Source organism: Fringilla coelebs (assembly GCF_963513975.1).
Source record: "Fringilla coelebs genome assembly, chromosome: 15".
In the NCBI taxonomy this organism is placed as follows: Eukaryota; Metazoa; Chordata; class Aves; order Passeriformes; family Fringillidae; genus Fringilla; species Fringilla coelebs.
In genome coordinates this window covers 17,936,947-17,958,178 of record NC_140041.1, presented here as the reverse complement: position 1 = coordinate 17,958,178, position 21,232 = coordinate 17,936,947, and the positions used below count along the sequence as shown (strand labels likewise).

The 21,232-nt window shown below is 45.2% G+C and overlaps 1 protein-coding gene across 2 annotated transcripts in view; it reads left to right on the top strand.

Annotated features, from left to right (window-relative positions):
• Positions 1-21,232, top strand: part of AFF4 (ALF transcription elongation factor 4) — a 50,629-nt gene that overhangs the window by 25,179 nt on the left and 4,218 nt on the right. Inside the window, exons 6-22 of one of the 2 annotated variants that reach the window (XM_084215762.1) lie at positions 1,060-1,096; positions 2,561-2,609; positions 3,399-3,419; positions 3,951-4,005; positions 4,956-4,993; positions 5,356-5,518; positions 5,961-6,878; positions 8,961-9,049; positions 10,524-10,761; positions 11,757-11,854; positions 12,361-12,424; positions 12,561-12,697; positions 13,097-13,168; positions 13,825-13,918; positions 14,604-14,647; positions 15,434-15,654; positions 16,202-21,205. In XM_084215762.1, coding sequence (XP_084071888.1) covers positions 1,060-1,096; positions 2,561-2,609; positions 3,399-3,419; positions 3,951-4,005; positions 4,956-4,993; positions 5,356-5,518; positions 5,961-6,878; positions 8,961-9,049; positions 10,524-10,761; positions 11,757-11,854; positions 12,361-12,424; positions 12,561-12,697; positions 13,097-13,168; positions 13,825-13,918; positions 14,604-14,647; positions 15,434-15,654; positions 16,202-16,320 — 2,457 coding nt within the window. In that variant the 3' untranslated portion in view covers positions 16,321-21,205. Of the gene's footprint in view, positions 1-1,059; positions 1,097-2,560; positions 2,610-3,398; positions 3,420-3,950; positions 4,006-4,955; positions 4,994-5,355; positions 5,519-5,960; positions 6,879-8,960; positions 9,050-10,523; positions 10,762-11,756; positions 11,855-12,360; positions 12,425-12,560; positions 12,698-13,096; positions 13,169-13,824; positions 13,919-14,603; positions 14,648-15,433; positions 15,655-16,201; positions 21,206-21,232 lie in introns of those variants that run through there. The other variant, XM_084215763.1, reaches the window with a different exon arrangement.

Below are 21,232 nucleotides of genomic sequence, written 5' to 3'. Positions count from 1 at the left end.
CTAGAAATTGCAAATATTGGACTCAGTTTATTTTTCTGGGGCCCTCAGTTGTCCTCATTTTGAAATGAGGTCAGGAAGGTCCTATTTTAAAAAGGCACTCGAGCCTGGAAGGGAGTTTGGAGTGGCTCAGTAGCCTCTGTGTACTCGTTAAAACAAGGGTTTGGGATTTCAATAAAGTTCATAATCTGCTATGTCTTGGGAGTCAGAATTGGAGTTGCTGAAATGGGAATACTGAGGATGATAAAAGTGCTGAAATCTGCAAGGCTTCCTCTTTCCTGGCTGGTTTTATAGGATATTGGGAATTAGGAATTGTTCCCTGTGAGGCTGTGAAGCCCTGGCACAGGTGCCCAGAGCAGCTGGGGCTGGAGCACCTGGGACAGTGGGAGGTGTCCCTGCCATGGCAGGGTGGCACTGTCTGGGCTTTGAGGTCCCTTCCAGCCCATCCTGTGACTCTAAAATACCATTTTATTGGCTTTTCTGCCAGACCTGGCTGTTCTGGGCTGGAATGCTGTGCTGCCCACCCAGGCTGGGTTTGCCCTTGGGGCAGAGTGTGCAGAGCTGGTCCCCTTTGCAACCTCACCTTGTCCCTAAGGCTCCTTTGGGGCTGAGGAATATTTTTTGTTGAGATTTTTGTTCCAATTGCTGTGTGTGCCTGAAGAAGGAAAAGGAGGAGGAAAAGGTTGGAAGGAAAGCGCTTCAAACAGCAGCAAAGTTTGTGTGTGAATCAGGAGCATAAACAAACATCCTGAACAGTTCCTCTCCATCCTAAACACACAGCAGGAGGGGATTTAGGGAAGTCACAGGGATTTGGGAGCTTCAGCCCTGATGTGCCCTTGGGAGCAGCAGGAAGTGGCTGAGGAAGAGGAGTGTGAAGGTCTCACCTGGGGTGCCCTAGGGCCCAGAGAAAGAATCCCTTTTTTTTGCTTGTTGTTGTTTTTTCACCTTTTCCAGAGATTAGGTGTCAACCATTAGGTAGAAAGAATATCTTCCTTACAGCCTGGTTTTAGTACCTTGAATTCCCACTGCAAAAAACCCACTTGTGATGTTTTATTCCCCCAGGAGTCTCAGCAGTCCAGTTTTGGCACTGGAGAACAGAGTGAGTACATGAAACTTCCTGGAATGTGTTGAATGTTTTTGTTGTCTTTCTGCTCTCAGCATCTCCCAAGATGTCAGGGCTTTTAGGAAATGAGGTTTTCCAGACTGCTCACAGGATGGAGGCTGACTTCAGATTTTCTCTGCTTTCTCAAGTTTTAAGCCATTAAACAGTTGCTTGATTTTCTTTTCCATTTCTTGTTCAGATCTTGGAGGTTGTCACTGAGTGGAAGGGTGGTGTGTTTGAGGGAGAAGATAAACAGATTTTATTTGATCCAATTCTTTACAAAATGCCTCTATGGTTTATTTGAAAATAACTGAGTACTAAACCCAAACACCTTAAAAAACCCAACTCCCTTCTTAGGGACATATTAGAAAGCAGAAGAGTACTTTTGCTTTTATTCCAGTGAAAAAGCATATGGCAGTTTCACCATTTATTGTTACTTTGACATTTTGAAGTCAAGAGAGGGAGCTGCTCAAGAACTGAAATCATAGGCTATTGTCCTTGAGTTTCTTGCACTTTTGCACTTGGGGAAAAAATAGGTTTTATTTCTTTAAACTGTCATAATTTTGATTATTGAAATGAACATGAAACTCAGTAAATATCAGGTAAAATTGAATTAAATTAGTGCTGTTAACTTCCAAAAGTCCTTCCACTCCCTCTTGAAGTGATTAAACAGCTTAAATAGTAAAAGAAGAATGATTTATTCTTAGATATTCCCAAGCAGCTTAATCTGAACACCTGATACAGTGGGGAATTAAGGAAACAAATTCAAGCTTAATTCCATGATGCTAAACCATAGGCTCACGTTATGGAAGCAGCTGATCTTTAGGTGTGGAAAAGAAGAGCCAAGGTTAATTAAACACAGAGCCAGTTTCTTGTGCCTGCTTGGATTTTCTGGAGAGCTTTTAACAGCCTCTGTTCCTGTTTTTGTTGAGCTGCACCCAGTTATTTACCAGAATGAAAGAAAAGGGAAGGGAAGAAGCCCCAGATTAAGAAGCAGATTTTCTCAGGGTGTATTCCTGCTGTCAGAATTAGTGTGTGAGTTGGATTTTGGGCTGTGGGGGCTCTCATCCATCAGAAGCTGTGTGGGGATGCTGGAGCAGTCAGAGCTCAGCAGATGGATCTGTGTCCCAGATCCTGCATGTGTAAGGCAAGAATTTCATCTTGCTAGGAGCAGTACACTTTTCCACACCATTAATAACAAATTATTGTGTATTGGTTCACACAGCAATGATCTCAATGATTTTTTCTATTTTCTTGGTTAAATCATTTGCTGTATTTGGTGTTTTGCCTCTGCACTCCTCCCTGCCTCAGCCTGGGGGAGGTGGTACCTGCTGTCCCCTGGCACTGCTCCCTCCTGTCCCCTCACACAGCCTTGCTTTGTCCATCCTTGTGGCACCTTTGGGGGGCTTCTTCTGCTGTGCCTGAGTTTTCAGCTGTGCTTTTCTTCTTTTCTCCTCCTAGAACGATACAATCCCTCATCCAAAACCTCCAATGGTCATCAATCAAAATCGTAAGTGCCTGCTGAGAAAACATTTCACAAATAAAAGTTGTGTTTTAAGAGATTTAGGAAAAGGTGTGTAGAGGAATCTGAGTGACACTCCAGCATCCTTCTCCTTGGCTGGCAGGGAAAGGTTTTTTGGGACAATAAACCAAATACTGCTCACTGGAGTGAGTAAAAAATACCCCGAGCTTCCTTTCTGCTCCTTTGCTTTCCTGTTAGCTGCCAGGAGAGGAGCAGGAGTTTGGACCTTGGAATTGGCTTGGGAATCAGAAAGGCCATCAGCATGGGATGGGACCTAACAGAGCTGGCAGCTGGAGGTTGCACAAATTCAGGATGAGGAAAGGTTTTGGATTGGAGGAGACAGAAAACTGGGTCTGGGATCTCGTGAGGTTTGTTCTGCTCTCCCTTTAAGTCCTGACAAATGTTTTGAACACAGACCCAGCAACACAGAAAAACTCAGAGGCAACTGGAATGTTCTGCATGGCTGTAGTCCACCTTTTTCAGACTTAAAAATCGGTGATATGCAGTTAAAAGATGGTTTCCAAATAAATCTGCCATAAAAATAAACATTTACCAGTTTACTATGACAAAATAACTAAATATATTTTTAAGTGATTATGATCTGGTAAAGAAAACCCTTGAAAAGGAGATAAATGCATCATTTGTAAAATGGTAGCAATGAGCAGTAGTTCAGGAGTGAGCTCCTAGAGGTTATGTTTCCGTTCAGATCAGCAGAGCAGCTCACTGGGAAACTCAGGAGAGTCAGACTTTTAATTCTTTCTCATTTTCCCTCCACAGATGTGAATCGAACCAGACAGAGTAAGATGTTTTCTTTTTATAATCAAGTGTTTCCACTAACCACTGCTGTGTGTTTTCATTGTGCTCATGTGTTCTCAGTGTGTGAAGCTGTGTGTGTGTGACACCAGCAGTAATGATGGCTTTGGATACAGTAATTAATGCTGGCTTAGGACAGTTGCACTGCTGCCACGGGACAGGAAGCAGCCGCTGGGGCTGGCTTGCTTTCCTCCATTTCAAACACAATTCTTGCCCATTGTGTGTAGAAGTTGCACATAACACAAGTTACCTCCTCCCACTCTGGTAAATTGTGTCAGATTTCCTTTCTAAGTTTAACAGAATGGACTCAGGAGCCAAAGTACCTGAATCCTCATTCTTCTCTGGGAATGACTCAACTCACCATTCTTAACCACGAGATGTGTGAGTGCTGTCTGGTGGCTCTCACCCACGCAGCCTCTGCAGGATAAACAGTGCCATGCTGAAATCTAGCAGAATGCTTTGGAAGTAATTAAAGTGCTCGGAAAAACTTGTCTCACTTTCTCCTTTTTCCCTTAGTATGTTGAAAGATGACTTAAAACTCAGCAGTAGTGAAGACAGCGATGGAGAGCAGGTATGTGCCTCAGGTGGCTTCCCAAAAACCACTGCACTCATCCAGGGGCAGCCCTGGGCAGGGAGCAGTGGCCCAGCAGCAACCTGGGCAGCTTAGCAGGAGATCTGTGGAACTGAAATCTCCTGGAATGTTTTTAGACAAAGCTCAGGCATTCCTAAATGTAATCTTGGGGAAAATTTTGTGCAAACAAATTGACATGTGGTGTTTTGTGGAAACAGTTTGCTTTTATCTAGAAATTCTTATCAACTGATTTCACATGGGCCTTCTCTGAACATCAAATGACAATAGTGCACTTTAAAACTGATATAATGTCTCCTTAATTAAAGATAAACTCCTTTGTGTTCTGCCATCCCAGCTACAGAGCTCATGATGTGAACATCTGGGTGCATTGATGCTCTGGGATGTTTGGGGTGACAAGGAGTCCCTGGGAGTACAGCTGCACCTTTATATTTATCAAAAAGTGTCTTTTTTTACTCTTTCCAGGATTAACTTTGTGCAGCTTCTGCCAGACTGGCACTTAACATGCTAAATAAAAATAAAATATGTGCCTGTGCTGGCCAGTAACCCCCACTGCTCTGGGGCTTCTTCTCAGTTCTGGTACTTGATTTTCTTCAAGTGGAAAACTTGAAGTTGGTGAACTTTGCTTACCCTGGGCATCTCATGAAAACCATTGTGAAATGCTGATTCAAATAGATAGAAATGGGCTATTAGTTAGTGGTGGAAACGAGAACTCTCACAAATGGAGTCAGAATATAGAGATTTGTGCTGAAAACTTGAAGAAAATAGCACTGCTTCTCTTACTGTATAAGGAAAATGCAGATAAATTTGAACTACTACAAATAATGCATTTTTTAAAAATGAAAGGCTCTAAACCAATGTTCTGCAACTTAATTGTATATAGCAGTCTAAAATAGCTTCTAGAAGCTTCATGCTCTTTTTTGTAATTGCAGGACTGCGATAAGACCGTGCCAAGGAGCACACCTGGAAGGTAGGAATGGAATTCCTGGGGGATTGCAGCACATGGGGAAGTTCAGCCCAGTCAGCACTCCTGGCTTGGTCTCCTTTCCAAAATTCATCTTTGGCTTGTACTAAAGCAAAAGTGATGAGATTTTAACCAGTGATTAAATAGTAGTAAATATAATATTAAGTATTTCCTGCAGATGAGACTGACCACTTTGGGAAGGGGCAGCACCCAAAGGCTGTTTGTTTCCAGGCTGAGCTGCATTCACTTAGGCTGAATTTTCTCCTGAACCTCGATGAAAATGTTACATTTTGTTACTTCTAATGTAAAGGTTGGAAGGATGTGCCTGTGCATCGGGTAATGCTTAGTTTCCCTCCTTTCTGTTGCAGTAATTCTGAGCCTTCCCAGCACAACAGTGAAGGAGCAGATAACTCCAGGGATGACTCGAGCAGCCACAGCGGCTCCGAGAGCAGCTCCGGCTCCGACTCGGAGAGCGAGAGCAGCTCCAGCGACAGCGAGGCCAACGAGCCCTCCCAGAGTGCATCCCCCGAGGTAGGGCAGGCCTGCAGCAGCTGCCTCCAGCCCTGCATTCAACAGCACCAAAGTTCACTAAGTTCTCACTGTTAAAGACAAAAAACTGACATGGGCTCGCTGTAAGCTGGGCTGTTCTGCTGCAGTTCCTGTGCTGCATGTGACAGTTCTCTAGATAAGCCCACATTTGATGTTTGATTTGAAGTGGTTTTTACCACTAGCTCTTTGCTGAAGAGCAGAATTAGATATGGTATCAGAACCCTAAAAAAACACGGCATCAAATATTGCCTGTTGGTAGCAGACAAAGGGAAAATTTGTTTTATTTGGGCCTGTATTTCATTTCTTTATCTCAGGTTTCAGTGTACCTCGTGCTTTGGTGTGCAGCATCATACAGCTGCCACGTGGACAAGATGGAAGAAATGGGAAATATGTTATCTAACTCTGTTTTTTACTTTGTTTTTAGCCAGAGCCACCACCCACAAACAAGTGGCAGCTGGATAACTGGTTGAACAAAGTTAATTCCCATAAAGTGTCACCAGCTTCTTCCGTGGACAGCAATATCCCTTCTTCCCAAGGCTACAAGAAAGAGGGACGGGATCAGGGTACGGGGAGTGGGTACACTGATCAAGGTGGATCCAAGGACTCCATTTCTTCCACACCAGGGAGAGATTCCAAACCCACCCAGAAGGGCTCGGAGAGCAGTCGTGGGAGGCAGAAATCACCTGCCCAGAGCGACAGCTCGACTCAGAGGAGGACTGTAGGGAAAAAACAGCCCAAGAAAGCAGAAAAGACATCTGTGGAAGAGCCCAGAGGAGGTCTTAAAATAGAAAGCGAAACCCCAGTAGACATGGCAACAAACATCCCTTCAAACAGGCACAAGGCAGCCACCAAAGGCTCCAGGAAACCCAATATAAAGAAGGAGCCCAAGTCTTCCCCTCGACCTACAACAGAGAAAAAGAAATACAAGGCTTCGAGCAAATCTGCCCAGAAATCCAGGGAATTCATCGAAACAGATACCTCATCCTCTGATTCAGATGAAAATGAGAGTCTGCCTCCTTCCTCACAAACACCCAAATACTCTGAGAGCAATAGGACTCCTGTTAAATCTTCCATGGAGGAGGATGACAGCTTTTTCCGGCAAAGAATGTTCTCTCCTATGGAAGAGAAAGAGCTTCTGTCCCCACTGAGTGATCCTGATGAAAGGTACCCACTCATTGTGAAGATTGACCTGAGCCTCTTATCCAGGATACCAGGGAAGCCTTACAAGGACCCCGAGGGAGCCAAGGCAGAGAAGAAGAGCGCCCCGGAGAAACACGCCCGCGAGGCCCAGAAAGCGCCCTCGGACAAGAGCTCCACCAAAGGCAAGAGGAAACACAAACAGGTGAGCCCTCTGGGGACAGCCCCCTGGCCTCTCAGCCCTCAGAGCCTTGGGTAGCCCAGAATGCAGGTGACAGCTCAGGGCAGGGACTGAGCTGGGCAGGAGGGGCTTTGCTGCCTTGTGTAGAACCCCTGGATCATCCCCGTGCTGCTGCAGGAGACTGTTGGGATTTTCTTGCAGAAACACCTGTGGGAGTGTCAGCCCCGTAGCCAGAGCTCAGGGGCATCCTGTGCCTCTGAGCTCTGCATCCAGCCCTCTGCTGCCTCCCTGGAACCAGCCCCTGGTGCTCTGCAGGCAGCTGAGCCAATGGGAAATCCACCTGGGAAAAAAACCCAAAAGTCAGTTTTCAGCTGGATCAGCTCCCTGAGCCATGGAAATGCCCACTGCCAGGATAAGGGATGGGGCAGGACTGGGCCTGGGGCATGGCAGCAGCAGCAAACATCTCAGGTGCTGCTTTACTGGGAGCAGGATCATCTCTCCATAAGAATACTGAATATTTCCCAAAAGCATTTCATCTTTTCAGCTAGAAGTAAGAAGCAGGAATGGCTGGGGGCAGTGCAGTGGCAGGAGTCAGTGGGGGAACTGAACAGAAGGGATACTCTTGGAGGGGGGAATGTGAGAAGTCAATGCTGGTGTAATTTTAAACTGCTTTTTGAAAGCTCAGCACAGGGAGCCTGTATAAAGGGCAAAGCTGGAACTGTCAGCTGGGCTCAGTGATCCAGGGAGTCTGGTTTCCAGCAGTGTAGGGCCATGAGGCCCTGGAGCAGGGATTCAGAAATCCCTGTGCTGCTCTGGATGTCCCTCTGAAAACTCCATTTTCCCATGTCCAAGGGATCTGACAGGGGTTGGAGACTTTGTTGACATCTGCAATCCCAGGATTGTGGCAGATCATTCCCAGAATCACTTGAGATGGATCATCCCAGTTACACCAGTTTCCTACTGGGCAACCAAAGTAAACTGGATCCCTGGCTGAAGTCAGTGTGTGCAGGAGCCCTGACATGTAACTGCAAACAGATTTATCCTGTTCTGTTCCTCACTGAGATTCCTGTTTTCTCTGGCATGAGAAATGAGCTGCTTTTGTAAAAAGGGAATAACTCTGCCCACTACAGTGAACAATGACTTTTGCAGGTGTTGCTGGATAACTGCTGATGCTCCTGGGAATGCACTCACACATTCCAGTGGGTCTGAATTCCCCGACTTCTCTCTCTTTGGCCAGTTTTGCCTTTAAGCACACATTTGGAATTTTACAGTATTAAAGATCTATGCTCTCACATCCAAACCACAAAGCTTTGGTGAGACCAGTTAGATGCAGGCTTTATCCCAGGAAACAGTGGTGGTTAAATGTTGTGAAGCCTCAGGTTGCTCTTCTGCTTCCTGAGAGGATGGAAGCCTGGGTGAGGCAAGGACAGAACCCCTTTCCCCACGCTGCAGTTTAAGTTTGTGCTCCAAACCCAAGTGCCACCACTTGACTTCCTAATTTCCTGGGTTTTCTTGATCACAATTCTCATGTTGCAGCATCAGTAACAAAGCTGGGGTTTGTTACCAGATGATTTCTTCTGTGAGGCCCCATTTTCCCTCTTACTCACTGGGTTGATCCCTTCAGTGCTCAGTGAAGACATCTTAGAAATTTACCTTCAAGACCGTGTGACTTGAGGATTAAATTGATACCAATACTTAGTTTTCAGCATCTCTGAGCTGACTTTAATAGACTGATAAGATTTTTACCGTTTCCTGGCATTCCTCAGACGCCTCTTTGGACCCCACACCATCAAATCCATCTCCTGATCTTGCCAAAGCCTTTGGCAGATTTTCCTGAGATTTTGTGGCTGTAATTTATCCGTGCTTAAATGAATAACTTGTCTGTTGCTGCTTTTATCAGTTTGTAATTTAGCAGCCAGACTGGGATTCATTCTGTTCCAATACCAGGGTCTGGTAAGGATTTGTAAGGATGAGGATGGGCCATGGTTTTGGAGTCTGTAGTAACTGCAACACCTGCTCAGCGCTGTCTCTGTGTGAAATACTCCACTCTCAGTGATGTGTAAATGTGGATCTTTGCTGGATGTTTTTCTCATTTGCTTTGCTCAGAACGAGGATGAAAACAGAGCCAGTGAAAGCAAGAAAACGAAACTGGAAGAAAAAGCTCCCTCAGGACACAAGAATTCCAGCAGCAGGGAGTGAGTATCTCTGCTCTGAGGGTCAGGGTGCCTGTGGAGAGAATGGTGCTCATCTTCCCCCTCTTCTCCTCACTCCCACCCCAAGTTTTCCTCAAATAATTGGTAAAATTTCATTTTTTCTTACCCTTCAAACAAATTTACTTCAGAGCTTCTACAAGCAATTGGTGGAAATGAATTTCCATCCCCAAAATCATTGGCAAAGGACAATTCTGCTCCTTAACAAAATGAGGTGACCCCTCCTTTGAAGGGAATATTTCCTTCCTAGTTTTCTCTGATACACAGTGGGGCTTGGGTTTGGTCTAGAAATCAAATCTGCGCTTTTAAATTAACCCCGTCTGATAATTCTCTGTTTAGTAAGTTTGAAATTGGGAATAAACTCCTGAGCTGGCTTTCTTTGGGAAGCTGATGGCATTGAGCTTTGGATCCATGGATTTACCTCCCATCTCCAAGGGAGGTAAAGGTGCAAGGAAGGTGTGATACCAAAGCAAGGTAGTACAGAATGAGCAGATCAGTCCCGTGGTTTAATGTGTTATTTCTGGATTCCCCATGCCTTTTGCAACACCTGTTATACATTTATGTGGTTGATTGCTTGGTCAGTATTAATCCACAGGAGAGATTAAGTTTTTTTCCACTGCATTTTGAAACTTCTGTTTCAGTTCAGGCAATGAAAACTGGTATAATTGTAACATGGAAAATATTCCTGTCCAGTGAGCAACTGCCAAATCACAGAGGTGTGAGAAGCTGCAGCAGTTTGGATGCTACAACTTTTGTTTGCCCCTTCTGAATGAAACAGTGTCTTACTGTTTGTTAGGAAACAGCTGTAGAATGAATGGATAGTTTGATTTTTACCTGATATTTGATTTTTTCTGTTGTTTGCCTGACTGCCAGTGCAGCTCTCTAAAGGACATTTAATTAAGTGAAATATGATTTTTCCATAAATAACGTGTAAAAATATTAATGATGGGAGGGCAGGAATAGCCAGCAGCATTCCTCAGCAGCCAAGTGAGAGTGTCCTGAAAGGCTGTGCTGGGGAAGTTTCCCATTCCCTGGGTTCCAGGGCTTTATCTGGAGCATCTTTCCCTGGAGCTGTTGGCTGGCTGGTGTGCACAGACAGCCTGGCGCTGGCACTGGCTCCCACTGCTGAAATTTGGGCTGGTTTTTGGACAGAACTGGTGCAGGGGTGGGGTTTTATGGTTAGAACTTGTCTGGCTTTGCCTGTGCTTTCAGGTCAGAACAAATAAAATGGTGAAAACAAGTTCAATCTGGCTTTGGAGAAACCTACTCATTGAGAGGATTATTCTGCTTTTCTCCAAAGCTGGGTCTGACAGTAAAAATCTTGGGGGGAAAAATGGTGTTTAGTTAGAGATTTAAAAATCAGACTTTTGTGCACTGGTTTTTTTGGGTTGTTTTTGTTTGTTTTGGTTTTGTTTGTTAAGGAAGAAACCCAGACCCTGAATTAGTTCCTCTTTTCCAGGTCTTCAAAGCCAAGTGCAGTTAAAGAAAAGGATTTGCTGCCCTCCCCTGCTGCCCCAGCCCTGCAGAAGGATTCCAAGCAGGAACACAGCTCCAGGAAGAGAACAGTCAGTCAGTCCTCATCCCTGAAATCCAGCAGCAACCCAGGCAAGGAGAGCAGCAGTGGCAGCAAGAGCAGCTCCTCTTCCAAGCAGAAGAAGACAGAGGGGAAGGGGTCCAGCAGTGCCAAGGAAGCCAAGGTAAAGGGCTGGTTCTGACCCTGCCTCCTGTGTTTTGTTTAGTTTGATCTAAACAACCATTTCCACTTCAGTTTAAAACAACATTAGTTCGGGATGTGCATTGTTTGCTGTCATAGAGCTCAAGTGCCTTGGAAGGCCATAAATGAGAAGACACCTTGGAGAGATGATGGAACATGAATGCCTATCCTGCCAGATTCCTGTGTTAGCAGAGGAGTGGGTTTAGTCACCCCTGGTGACTGGTGCTGCCTGTTCATTGTTTAGGTGGTTAACAAGGACATCACTAGAAAGCTGGAAATGGAACTGTGAGACTGCTCTGGTCTCCTCAGAGCACATACAGAGCTTGTCCTGGTTTCAGAGGACAGCAGGAGCTCAGTCCATGCTCACTCCTGGGATGAGAAGCTCTGGCTCTCATTTTATGATATGTAGAAAGATTATTTCAACTCCAGCTCAGCAATTTACAGAGCTCTCCATGGTTGGAGGGGAGAAAACATTGTTATGGACATGGTGCAGAAAATGGTTTGTAAGAGATTTAGGTTGGGAAGACAGATGTGATGGAATTTAAAAATATAAATGTCCCCCAGCCAGCTGTTAATTTGTGATATGTTTGTTGTTTTATACTCAGGTGTGCTTACTCATGTCTTCCTCAAAGGAGTAATTACTCCTGTGGGAGTTTTTCAAGGCAAAGGCATTCAGAAAGAGTATTGTTGATAGAAATCCTCCAAATCCTCCTCATCTCTGTTAGAGTAGAAAAGCAGGATTTAGAAACAGTGACAGGTGAGATGGAGGGAGGGATTTCCTGACCCTGGTGTATCTGGAAAGCCTTGGCTGCACCCTCCCCTCTGCAGGAGGAGCCCCAGCCTTGTGGGAGCATCCGGGGAGCTGAGTTATTCCCAGAGCTCCTGCAGCCTGTCCTTCCTGGAAGGAATGGGGGAGCCATGGGGGAATTTATACAACAAATGCTCTTCTTGTAATCATGGCATGGATTTCCCTTCCAGGAAAAGATCCTGAACAATTCCTCCAGCTGCCCTCCTGCCTCTGCTCAGGCCACGGAAAGTGTGAAGTCGAGGAGAGCAAAGCTTGTTTTTGATGATAGGTAAGGACAGAAAATTCCCTTTCCTTTTGGGGGGACTCTGAATCTTGAACACAGGCGGCTCCCATGGAGCAGGGCTGGCATTTTGCTCCACAGAAGATGTTGCACACAAGTTCTTTGTCAAAAAAAATACCTTGGAAAGAAAGTAAAAAAAATATTTCACCATCTTGTGCAGACTTGAGGTTTCAGGTGTCAGCTTGCTCTGAAAGCACTTCTTTAAATTCACTTTACAGATGAAATTATGTCTGCACCAAATGTAAAATAACTTTCTGCTTAAGAACTTGCTTGAAATACTGTTGGAATTACGTGAAACTACAGAATTAACTTGAAACTGCTTTAAACAATTTTTAGTTAAGTAAATTAACAGATTCCTTTAGGCAGTTTTATCAAAGTGTAGCTTGAGTTAGAGCAGAAAAAGCCCTGAAATGTGGCAGTATTGAGGAGCTGCAGCTACAACAGGCAGTGCCAATGGGTAGCTCCAGTCCCTCAGTCCGTGTCCTCTCTTGCAGGACTTACTCAGCTGATCACTATTTGCAGGAAGCAAAGAAGCTGAAGCACAATGCAGATGCTTTGGTGAGTGGCTCTGCAGTGCCCCCCCAGTGTGTGCCCCGTCCTGGGGCTGGTTTGCAGCCTCTGCCATGCTCCTGCCCCTGGGCTGGCATTCCCTGGCACTGGCTGCTCCGGTTGCTGAGCTGTTCTCCCTCTGCAGTCGGACAGGTTCGAGAAGGCCGTGTACTACCTGGATGCTGTCGTGTCCTTCATTGAGTGTGGGAATGCATTGGAGAAAAATGCTCAGGAATCCAAGTCCCCGTTCCCTATGTATTCAGAAACTGTGGAATTAATCAAGTAAGCTTTGCAGAGATCCTGCAGGGGCAGGTGGGGGGGGGAGCTCTGGGAATCAGAGCTTTGAGGTGTGCAGTGGTTTTGTCCCCAGTTTTTGAGATCTGTTGTCATTCCCAGTAACACTGGAGCAGTGACCAGTTCATTCCAGTTGCTGGGGTTTAAAAGCATTTCTGGGAAGGGGGAGGTGATTTCTGCTGAGGCTTCAAGTCCCTCTACAAAGAGTGATCCACAAGGAGCAGAATTATTCTGGTTACTGCTGAGTCAATGCTTTATTTGGGCTGAGAGATGTTCCTAAAACAGTGGGGACAGCTGAAACTGGAAATTTATGAGCACATGAGTGTTTTGTGAATTTTACTGAGGGTGGGTTTTGTTTTGGGGCTGACTTGCTGCCTTTCTCTGCAGGTACACTATGAAACTGAAGAATTACTTGGCCCCGGATGCGACGGCTGCGGACAAAAGGCTGGCAGTGCTTTGGTGAGTGTGCTGGGACTCCCTGCAGTGCCCTCCTGCATTTCACATCTGTAATCTACACAAAATGCTGGTTTGCACTGAGCTCTTGGGTGTTCCTGAGCCAAACACAGGAGATTCCCACTTGGCTGGACACAAACATTCACCTGTGTCTGACGGCTGTAAATGGGGATGCTGCCAGCAAGGGCCAAGGCTTTGCCTCATTGCAGGGTGAGAGCAGGAGATGCCTCCTGAGCTCTGAGCCAGGGTTAAGTCGCACCTGGACTGGCTCTGGGGGCTGGCAGGAGCCCTGAGGCTGAGGGAGTGGTTGCAGAAGGTGTGGAGGGCCAGAGGTTCAGGGGAGAGCAGAGGGCAGGCCCTGCAGGGGCTCGTGGTGCTGGTGCAGGTGAGCAGTGAATGAGCCCCTGGCCTGAACTGGCTGGGGCCTCCCGAGCCCAGCAGCAGCGCTGAGAGTTCAGCTCCAGCTCGAGGCACAGGGAGCTGTTCCAGTTCTGAATTCCCTTCAGAATTTCAAGGTGGTTGTGGATTTTCTGGTTGAGTTACAACTTGAGAGCTGAGTTGGCAGAGAGAACATCAAGACCACAGCTATTAGATTTTTGAAATTCACTGAGTTGAGATAAACCTGACTTTAATTGTGACTGATTTGTCCTGTCTTTGGGCAGCCTTCGGTGCCAAGCTCTGCTGTACCTGAGGCTTTTCAAACTGAAAAAGGAAAGTGCATTGAAATACTCCAAAACTCTGACTGAACATCTGAAGGTAATTGCATCTGTATTTTCTGAACATTAAAACCTAATGGTGTGGAAGCTCTACATCATTTCAAGTTCCCAAGTCCAGTTTCAGACTGCTGCATGTGAACACCTGTTTCGAACTGGACTTGAAGGTGTATTAAAGCTTTAATAACCATGACCCTGCTGGTCCTGGCATGACAGCTCTGTTAATTTGATCTTCTTTAATAAATGCAGTAGGCTTCAAGGAGAAGGTTGTTGCAGTGGGGTGTTGGCTGGGTTTAGGGAAATTACCCATGAATTTATCAAAATTTCTGTGCAGCTGATTCTGAAGCTTCCAGCTCTCAGTGCTAAGAGGAAACAGGCTCATCACATACCCTATCTCTCAGATTTGGGATATCTTTAATTGTTCACTACCAGTGATAACAGGTTCTTTCTGTTAAAGGGCTGAAAAAATCTCAAATGTTCCCATAAGGGGCAATGGACTAATGCTTGTTTGTTTTGCTAAAATAACCCCTTAATTTGTATCTTGGCCATCAGTAAAAAAGGATATTTCCCTAAATAACAGTTTACTGGGATATTATTGAGAACATTACTTCAAAGTACAACTATGAAAAAAAACTTTGTTAAAAAGAACCAATTAAACAGTCAGATAAAATGTACCCAGTGAAAGTACAAGTACAAATCAGGTGAAATGTGTCTTTTTTTCCCCACAGAATTGCTACAATAATTCTCAAGCACCATCACCTGGTATGGGAAGGTGAGTGGTAAAAGCTGTTACTTGTATTTCTTAACTTAAAGGAGGTTTTCTCCATTTCCTGTGTGCCAGGGGGCTCGAGGAGCAGCTTTTGGGGCGGTTATTTGAAGGGTGTGGATTTTGATCCATTTTTTGTGTAATTATCATGGTGGAGGGAGATGCTGCAGCTCTGCAGGGTTTGTCAGGCTAAAAAAGGAGCAGTGTGCCACTAACCCACAAACCATTTATCCCAGGGAGTTTTGGTGTTTAATTTAATGCTTGTCCCCCCAAACAAGAGCTTTGCTAGTGCTGCAAGGCCAGAGGTTACCAGCACTTGCAGGATTCTCTGTTCCATAGTTTAGCAATTACTTCTGCTCTTTTAAACCCAATAATGGACCTTTGATAAGTTATTCCATGAGTTTAAAGGTGGGGGCACTTCAGATTTCCATTGTGTTATCTGCAATAATGTTATGCAGTGCAATATTCTGGCAGTGGAATTACCAGGTAGCTGTAATTTTTTCTTAAGGTTCATTAAAACAATGAATTTAAGATTCATTGAATTCTGAGATGCTGAGGTTTGGTAATTAGGTTTTGTAAGCAATAAATAATTATTGGAGGATCCTCAGCAGTTCCCAGCTCAAGATTTCCATTTGTTGTAGGGCAAATCCTGATTTTTGGTGTGTAAAGTGGGAGTGTTTTCCCATCACACACCCTGAGTGTGGGCAGAGGGATCTTAGGGGACATCTCAGAGCATGGTGTGTCTAAAGCTGGTGCATTTCTGCCTTTCCATCTTCCTTTCTGGGTGAGCAGCAAACCTGTTGGGATGCCATCTCCAGTCTCTCCAAAGCTGTCTCCAGGGAATTCAGGAAATTACTCTTCCGGGGCAGCCAACCCTTCAGGGAGCGGGTCCTCGGTGACGATCCCGCAGCGCATCCATCAGATGGCTGCCAGCTACGTCCAGGTCACCTCCAACTTCCTCTATGCCACTGAAATCTGGGAACAAGCAGAGCAGCTCTCGAGAGAACAGAAAGGTAAGGGCTGCCTCGGGCGGATGGAGACCTCCAGAGGGGGCTGGAGCACTCCCAGGCTTTGATTCTGTTGATGGAGCCCTGGGTGCTGAACCTCTGCAAAATCAGGGGGAAAGTGACACCTGGGGTTGCAGGGATACCCCAGGCTGGGGGTTGTGATTGTCAAGGTGATGTTGGAGTTGTGACATAAAAATCTTTGGTGTGTTTCCTGTGAAATGTTCAGTGTAGGAAGAGTAACTTGGTGCATTTCCCTTTCTGAAATTCTTTAGTAAAGACTTCTTAAGGAAGTTTGGCAGTAGTTTAAGGATTTTCAACTAGTGAAATATAAGTTTTAGGGGAAGACCAAGAAGTTTGGCAGTGGTTTAGTTGTTTCCAAGCAGTCTTGTGCAGAAGAGCAAAGACAGGGATTAGGAATGACCTTTCTCCTTGACTCCCCACTCCCCCACCTCTCCTCATTCCCTTTCTCTCCACCCCAGCGATGGCTGCTGGGACCTGGGGTTGGGTGTGGTTACCGAGCGAGCTCCTTTAACGTGTGTTTGTGCTGTTGCAGAGTTCTTTGCAGAACTGGACAAGGTGATGGGGCCCCTGGTGTTTAACACGAGCATCATGACGGAGCTGGTGCGTTACACGCGGCAGGGCCTGCACTGGCTGCGCCTGGACGCCAAGTGAGGAGCCCAGCCCAGCCCAGCCCCTCTGCAGCTGCCTCTGATTCCTCTCCACAACACTGTGTCATGTCAATAAGGAAGACTGCCATAACACATTGCTTAGTTGACACTAAGAGCAAGGAATGCTTTCCCATGTCTCCCATCCTCATTTGTGTTTTGTGTTTAACCCCAAATCAGCTGGTTCACGGACTTCTCCAGTATTCCCGGTTTAAGTTATTTAAATATTTGAAAATTTGCTACGTAAAAGTTGTAGTTTGGCTGATCTGTCGTGGATAGATCATTGGGATTCCGGTCACAATACATGAATAGTCAGTTTAAATCCTATTTATTTTAATTTTTTAAATTTTAATTTTGAAAAGCCCCCTTTGGGGCTGGTTTTAGCTATTTCTTCTTCCCTAAATTTCCCCTTTTGAGTACTTAGAAATTAAACCTAGACACTTTATTTAAGTACTTTGTGAGCTTTGTTACTCTGTAATGTCTTGTGGTGGTAGAGCCTGTAAAAGGAACTAGGGTTGATAGGTTCTAACGAGTAGGGACACCATACTTCTCATGCCTAATGCCTATGAGTCGACTAATAAATGACAACTACAGATTTATTATTGCAGAATTTGTACTAAATAGAAAAGTTCCAGATATTCTTCTACGTATTGAGATACTTCATTTAAATGAATTATAAAGAAATTTATATGGAAAAATATTTAGCTGGATCTGCCTTGGATTGTTTCCAAGGCAGCTTCAAGCCATCGATTAACACTATAACAATCACAAAACATTACAGTAATTTGCATTTAATGTAACGCCCAGGCAATGGTGTAGGAATGACCTTCAGTTTGATGGGTGCAATGCAAACAGGAAAGGCTTTGGAAAAGGACAATCTCGTGCTTTTTTGCATCTCTTCATTTCAAATACCTTTTGTTTCCGTGCTTGTCGCTTTTTGACAGTTACGAAATTGGGGAACTTTGTGGTTCCAAACCCAAGAGGAGCTCAATTCCTACCAGAACGGTCATTTGCATCTTTTCCATTGACTGAGAAACCAGGAATCTTTAGTAGAACTCTAGGTCCATTTTGTCCTCTTAGGGTCTGCTGGGTGATGGACACTACAGGCTGGCAGTGCAGCAGCCGCCGAGGGGTGGGAGCAGAGCTGCTCCTGCAGGAAGCACTGTTCTGTGCAGGATGGATGGCAAACTTGGCTTTACCCCGTGCTAATGAAGGTCCCGTTCATGTCACGTAACGTCCACTCCCGAGGGGGCTGCTGGGTGCCACAGAGGGGTGGTGGAGCTGCAGGTGGCCCCTCTCTGAGTGCAAACCAAAGTACCTTTCCATGTGAGGTGCTTGTCTGAGTTAAAGGTTTCAAATGCTACTGCTTTCAGTATTGCTTAGTGCCCCCAACATGTCTGGTGTGCCTTATGCCTTACTTTTAGATGAAGATTTTATGAACTGTTTACAAGATGTTTTACAGCAGGACCAGGTATACTGTATGCAGTGGTCTTCTGCAGTACTTGGGTAAAATTCCATTTCCTTTTTCAAAGTCCCGGTGTCTGTCACACAAACTGACTCATCGTGGTGGTCTCCTTCCCCAGAGTCCAACTCTGAATCCTTTGGAGTGAGATTGTGGAATGCTGCTTTGTTTTCTCTCCCATTGAACCCTTTATTCTGTACCAGATATGAACGTGCATGTTCAGGAAAATTATTGCACTAAATTTTTTGTGTAGGTGTAGTTAAGTGCCAAAATCACGGCAACCTCGAGAGAAGGAATAGAATTCTACGCTCCTTAGTACTGCAGTATGTCCTATGGGCTTTAAGAGTTTAGAAGTTTTGCAAATTAGTAACCTACTACAAGGTAGCTGCATCTTCGTAGAGCTTCCTTTGCGTCCCAGCGTGTTTTGTACTTCCAGAAAAGCTTTGCTACGTCCGGATTGATAAACGGGGAACAGACCTGGGGCTCTCCCTGACTCGACTCTTCAGGTCTGTCGGAGCACCCTTTTTATGGAATCACTGTGCAAGGTCACCTTTCTGTTAGTCTTTGCTGTTGGAGACAGAACTCTGTACCCTCAAACTCCCCGCCGTGGGCATGGGACACTGTCAGCTGTGTTTCCTTTCCTCCTCTGAAGTGCCTCGCACACCTCTGACGCTGAGAAATCCCTTGGTAGAAGTTGCATTTGTGGGTGGGTTTGTGTGTAGTGCTGCACTAGCCAGCGTGGCTGTTCTTGGCTTGCTCCTTTGTGCACAGTCACCATTGCTGTCAGCAGGAATGGTGTCGTCTCGGGGAATTTTTTTTTCCTTAACTAGAGTCCCACAAATAACTTTTGGTGTCACGCGAAATCGGCCCCTTGAAAACGCATCGCTTATCGCTAGAGCAGTGGATCTTAGAAATTGGCTTCAAACAACCAGGCTTTTTTAGAATCATGTCAAAATGTGGACCTGAGCTGGTTGGAAGTGTCCCAGCTGAAGGGTGAGCCCCATGGTGGCCTATCCTCTGGAGTGCTGTCCCAGGCGTTGTGTCCGTGAGGGGGATCCGCAGGGCCTTGGGGATGGATAGGAAATGCCTTGTGCAGCTGGGGCTGGTGCAAACAGATCAGTTCAAACCTTACAATTCCAAAAGCATATCTTAATTTGGGATTGACCCTTGTTTCCAAGAGGAAAGTTCTGTACTTGATCAGATTCTATAGCCAAAAAAAAAGCAATTAAATCCTAGGCTTCCATCCCTCTGCCAAAGCAGGAGGGCTCTGTCCCTGTCCTGGGCAGTTCCCAGCACCACAGGGGGAGTGCAGGTCACGGGAGTGACTAAGGAGGGACTCCCCAATCCTGGCTTCCCAAATGATTCCCTGGACAGGGAATATGGATCAATACATATCAATGCTGTAATTTTAATTCCCTTGCTGATCATGGCCCCAGTTGGTGAATCTTAAAAATGGCTCAATCAGACTAGGCTTGCTCAGCTATCTGTGCTGTTTGACTTTGCTCTCAGACTTGCAGGTTCCAGGTGATAAAGGTGCAAAACATTTATAATTCCAAACAAATCTTCAGGACCCCAGAGTAAACCAGCCCAAGAGTTTTGTTTTGATTTGAATCTCAGCCATAAAGCAGAGCAGACGTATGGCTCTCTTTGGCTTCGACGGCAGTATGCAATTTGTATTGTATGTGTCTTTTAATATATATGTATATATATATGACTCAGTCTGTCCAAAGTATATGTTATACTTGTTTTTAGATTATGGTGCAACTGACTATATTGATATATTATTTATTGAGTGCTGAGTCACCATCTTATTGGTGATAAATATTGCATATTATCCAGGAGTGCAATGTATATTCCTTTAGATTGCTGAGGCTTGATTGCTGTGGTAACAAAAAATGCCCTGAAATGTATTTATGAATGGCCCCAACACACACAGAGTCAGAATTTATGGGAATGATGTAGCACTTGCCTGGGGCAAGTAAAATAAAGCCGTAGGCAGAGAATTGTGGAGTTTGCCCAAAAGGCAAACTGCTGGAGAGAGAGAGAAGCTACCTTTGCTGTATTTAATGTCATTTTCTGAACAGATCTTTGCTGTCACTGCAGTGTTTCCATTGAGGCAGATCCACAAGGGCCTGAGCAAGTCGAGTTTGAATTACCCATTGGGCAGTAAACAACTTCCAAATTCTTACCTTCACGACAAATCCTTGGGTCAGGGTTGAAACTTCTCCCTGTGCTGTGTCAGTGTTCTGGAAAACCCCTGTTCCCGAGCAGTGAGGTCAGTGCTGGGCATCCTGAAGGACAGAGAGGAGCCAGAGCTTTGCTCGCCAGCTCACCCAGACCCAGAGCTGTTCCAGGAGGGGCTTCCCGGGCAGGAGGTGGCAGTGGGATCCTGCTGTGTCCGAGCTTTGGGGCTGTGGTGCCCCTGGGAGGGAAGGGCTCCCCCGGGCAGCTCGGGCTCAGCCCTGGCTGCTCTGGAGCAGCTGCAGCTGCTGTGGCAGGGAGCTGGGCTTGGTGTGGCTGTGCCTCCCCTGCTTCCATTCCACCTGGGAGCTGAATCCCCCGTGGATGGCTGTGTGCCCCTTCCTGGGGCAGCCTGCCTCCAGTCCCCAGCCCTGTCCCAGCACCGGCTCCTGGCGCTGCCTTGGCATTCCACATCCCAAACTCTACTCCAAGGACCAGGCATGACTTTCCAAGCACAGTTCCTGACATTTGTATCTGGTCCCCCTTTTAAATTGTTTTAAAAAATTTTGTATATGGAGGATAAAGTGCTTATATATTTATTAAAAATCCTTTATCTTATTTGAAATTATTATTTGGTGAAGAAGGGGTTTTTCTTTTGGGGGAGGGCTGGGGAGGGGAGGTAACTTTTAACCTGTCACTTATAAATGAAGCCCTGATTAATTCTACAGAAAGGTACTATTAGTAACTAATGGGATGTCTCTGTTTTATGCTTTGTACATGACAAGTCCATGTGTTACATTTTGTTTTCTATCAAAAGATTTGGGCATCTGTCTTCAACCAAAACCAGAAAAAATAGAAACAAACTGTGATTTTATTTGTTGCAATACATTTGAAATTTCAAAGGGTACTTTGGGGCTCAAAATTAGGATTTCTAAGTCAGTATGTGCATTTCACGTAATAAAGCTGTTAATGGTGAGCAAAGTATTATATACTAACTAGATTTTTTCCACATCTGTATAGTATATTCTATGTATTTTGTGGTATTGAGATTATAGAAAGTTTAGTGTCTGAAACATGCGTTTAATGTGTATTTTTAAACAAATTTATGGCAATTAAAATATTTGGAGAAAAGGGTATCACATTTCAATTTGTAAAGATCTTTTTAACTACTGTGTCATTAAAATGCTTTGTACAATGCAAAACTGTAACTGGAGAAACTAAGTTTAATAAATATCAAATAGATTTTCTGTATTAAACTTCCAACCCCCTGTGCTTG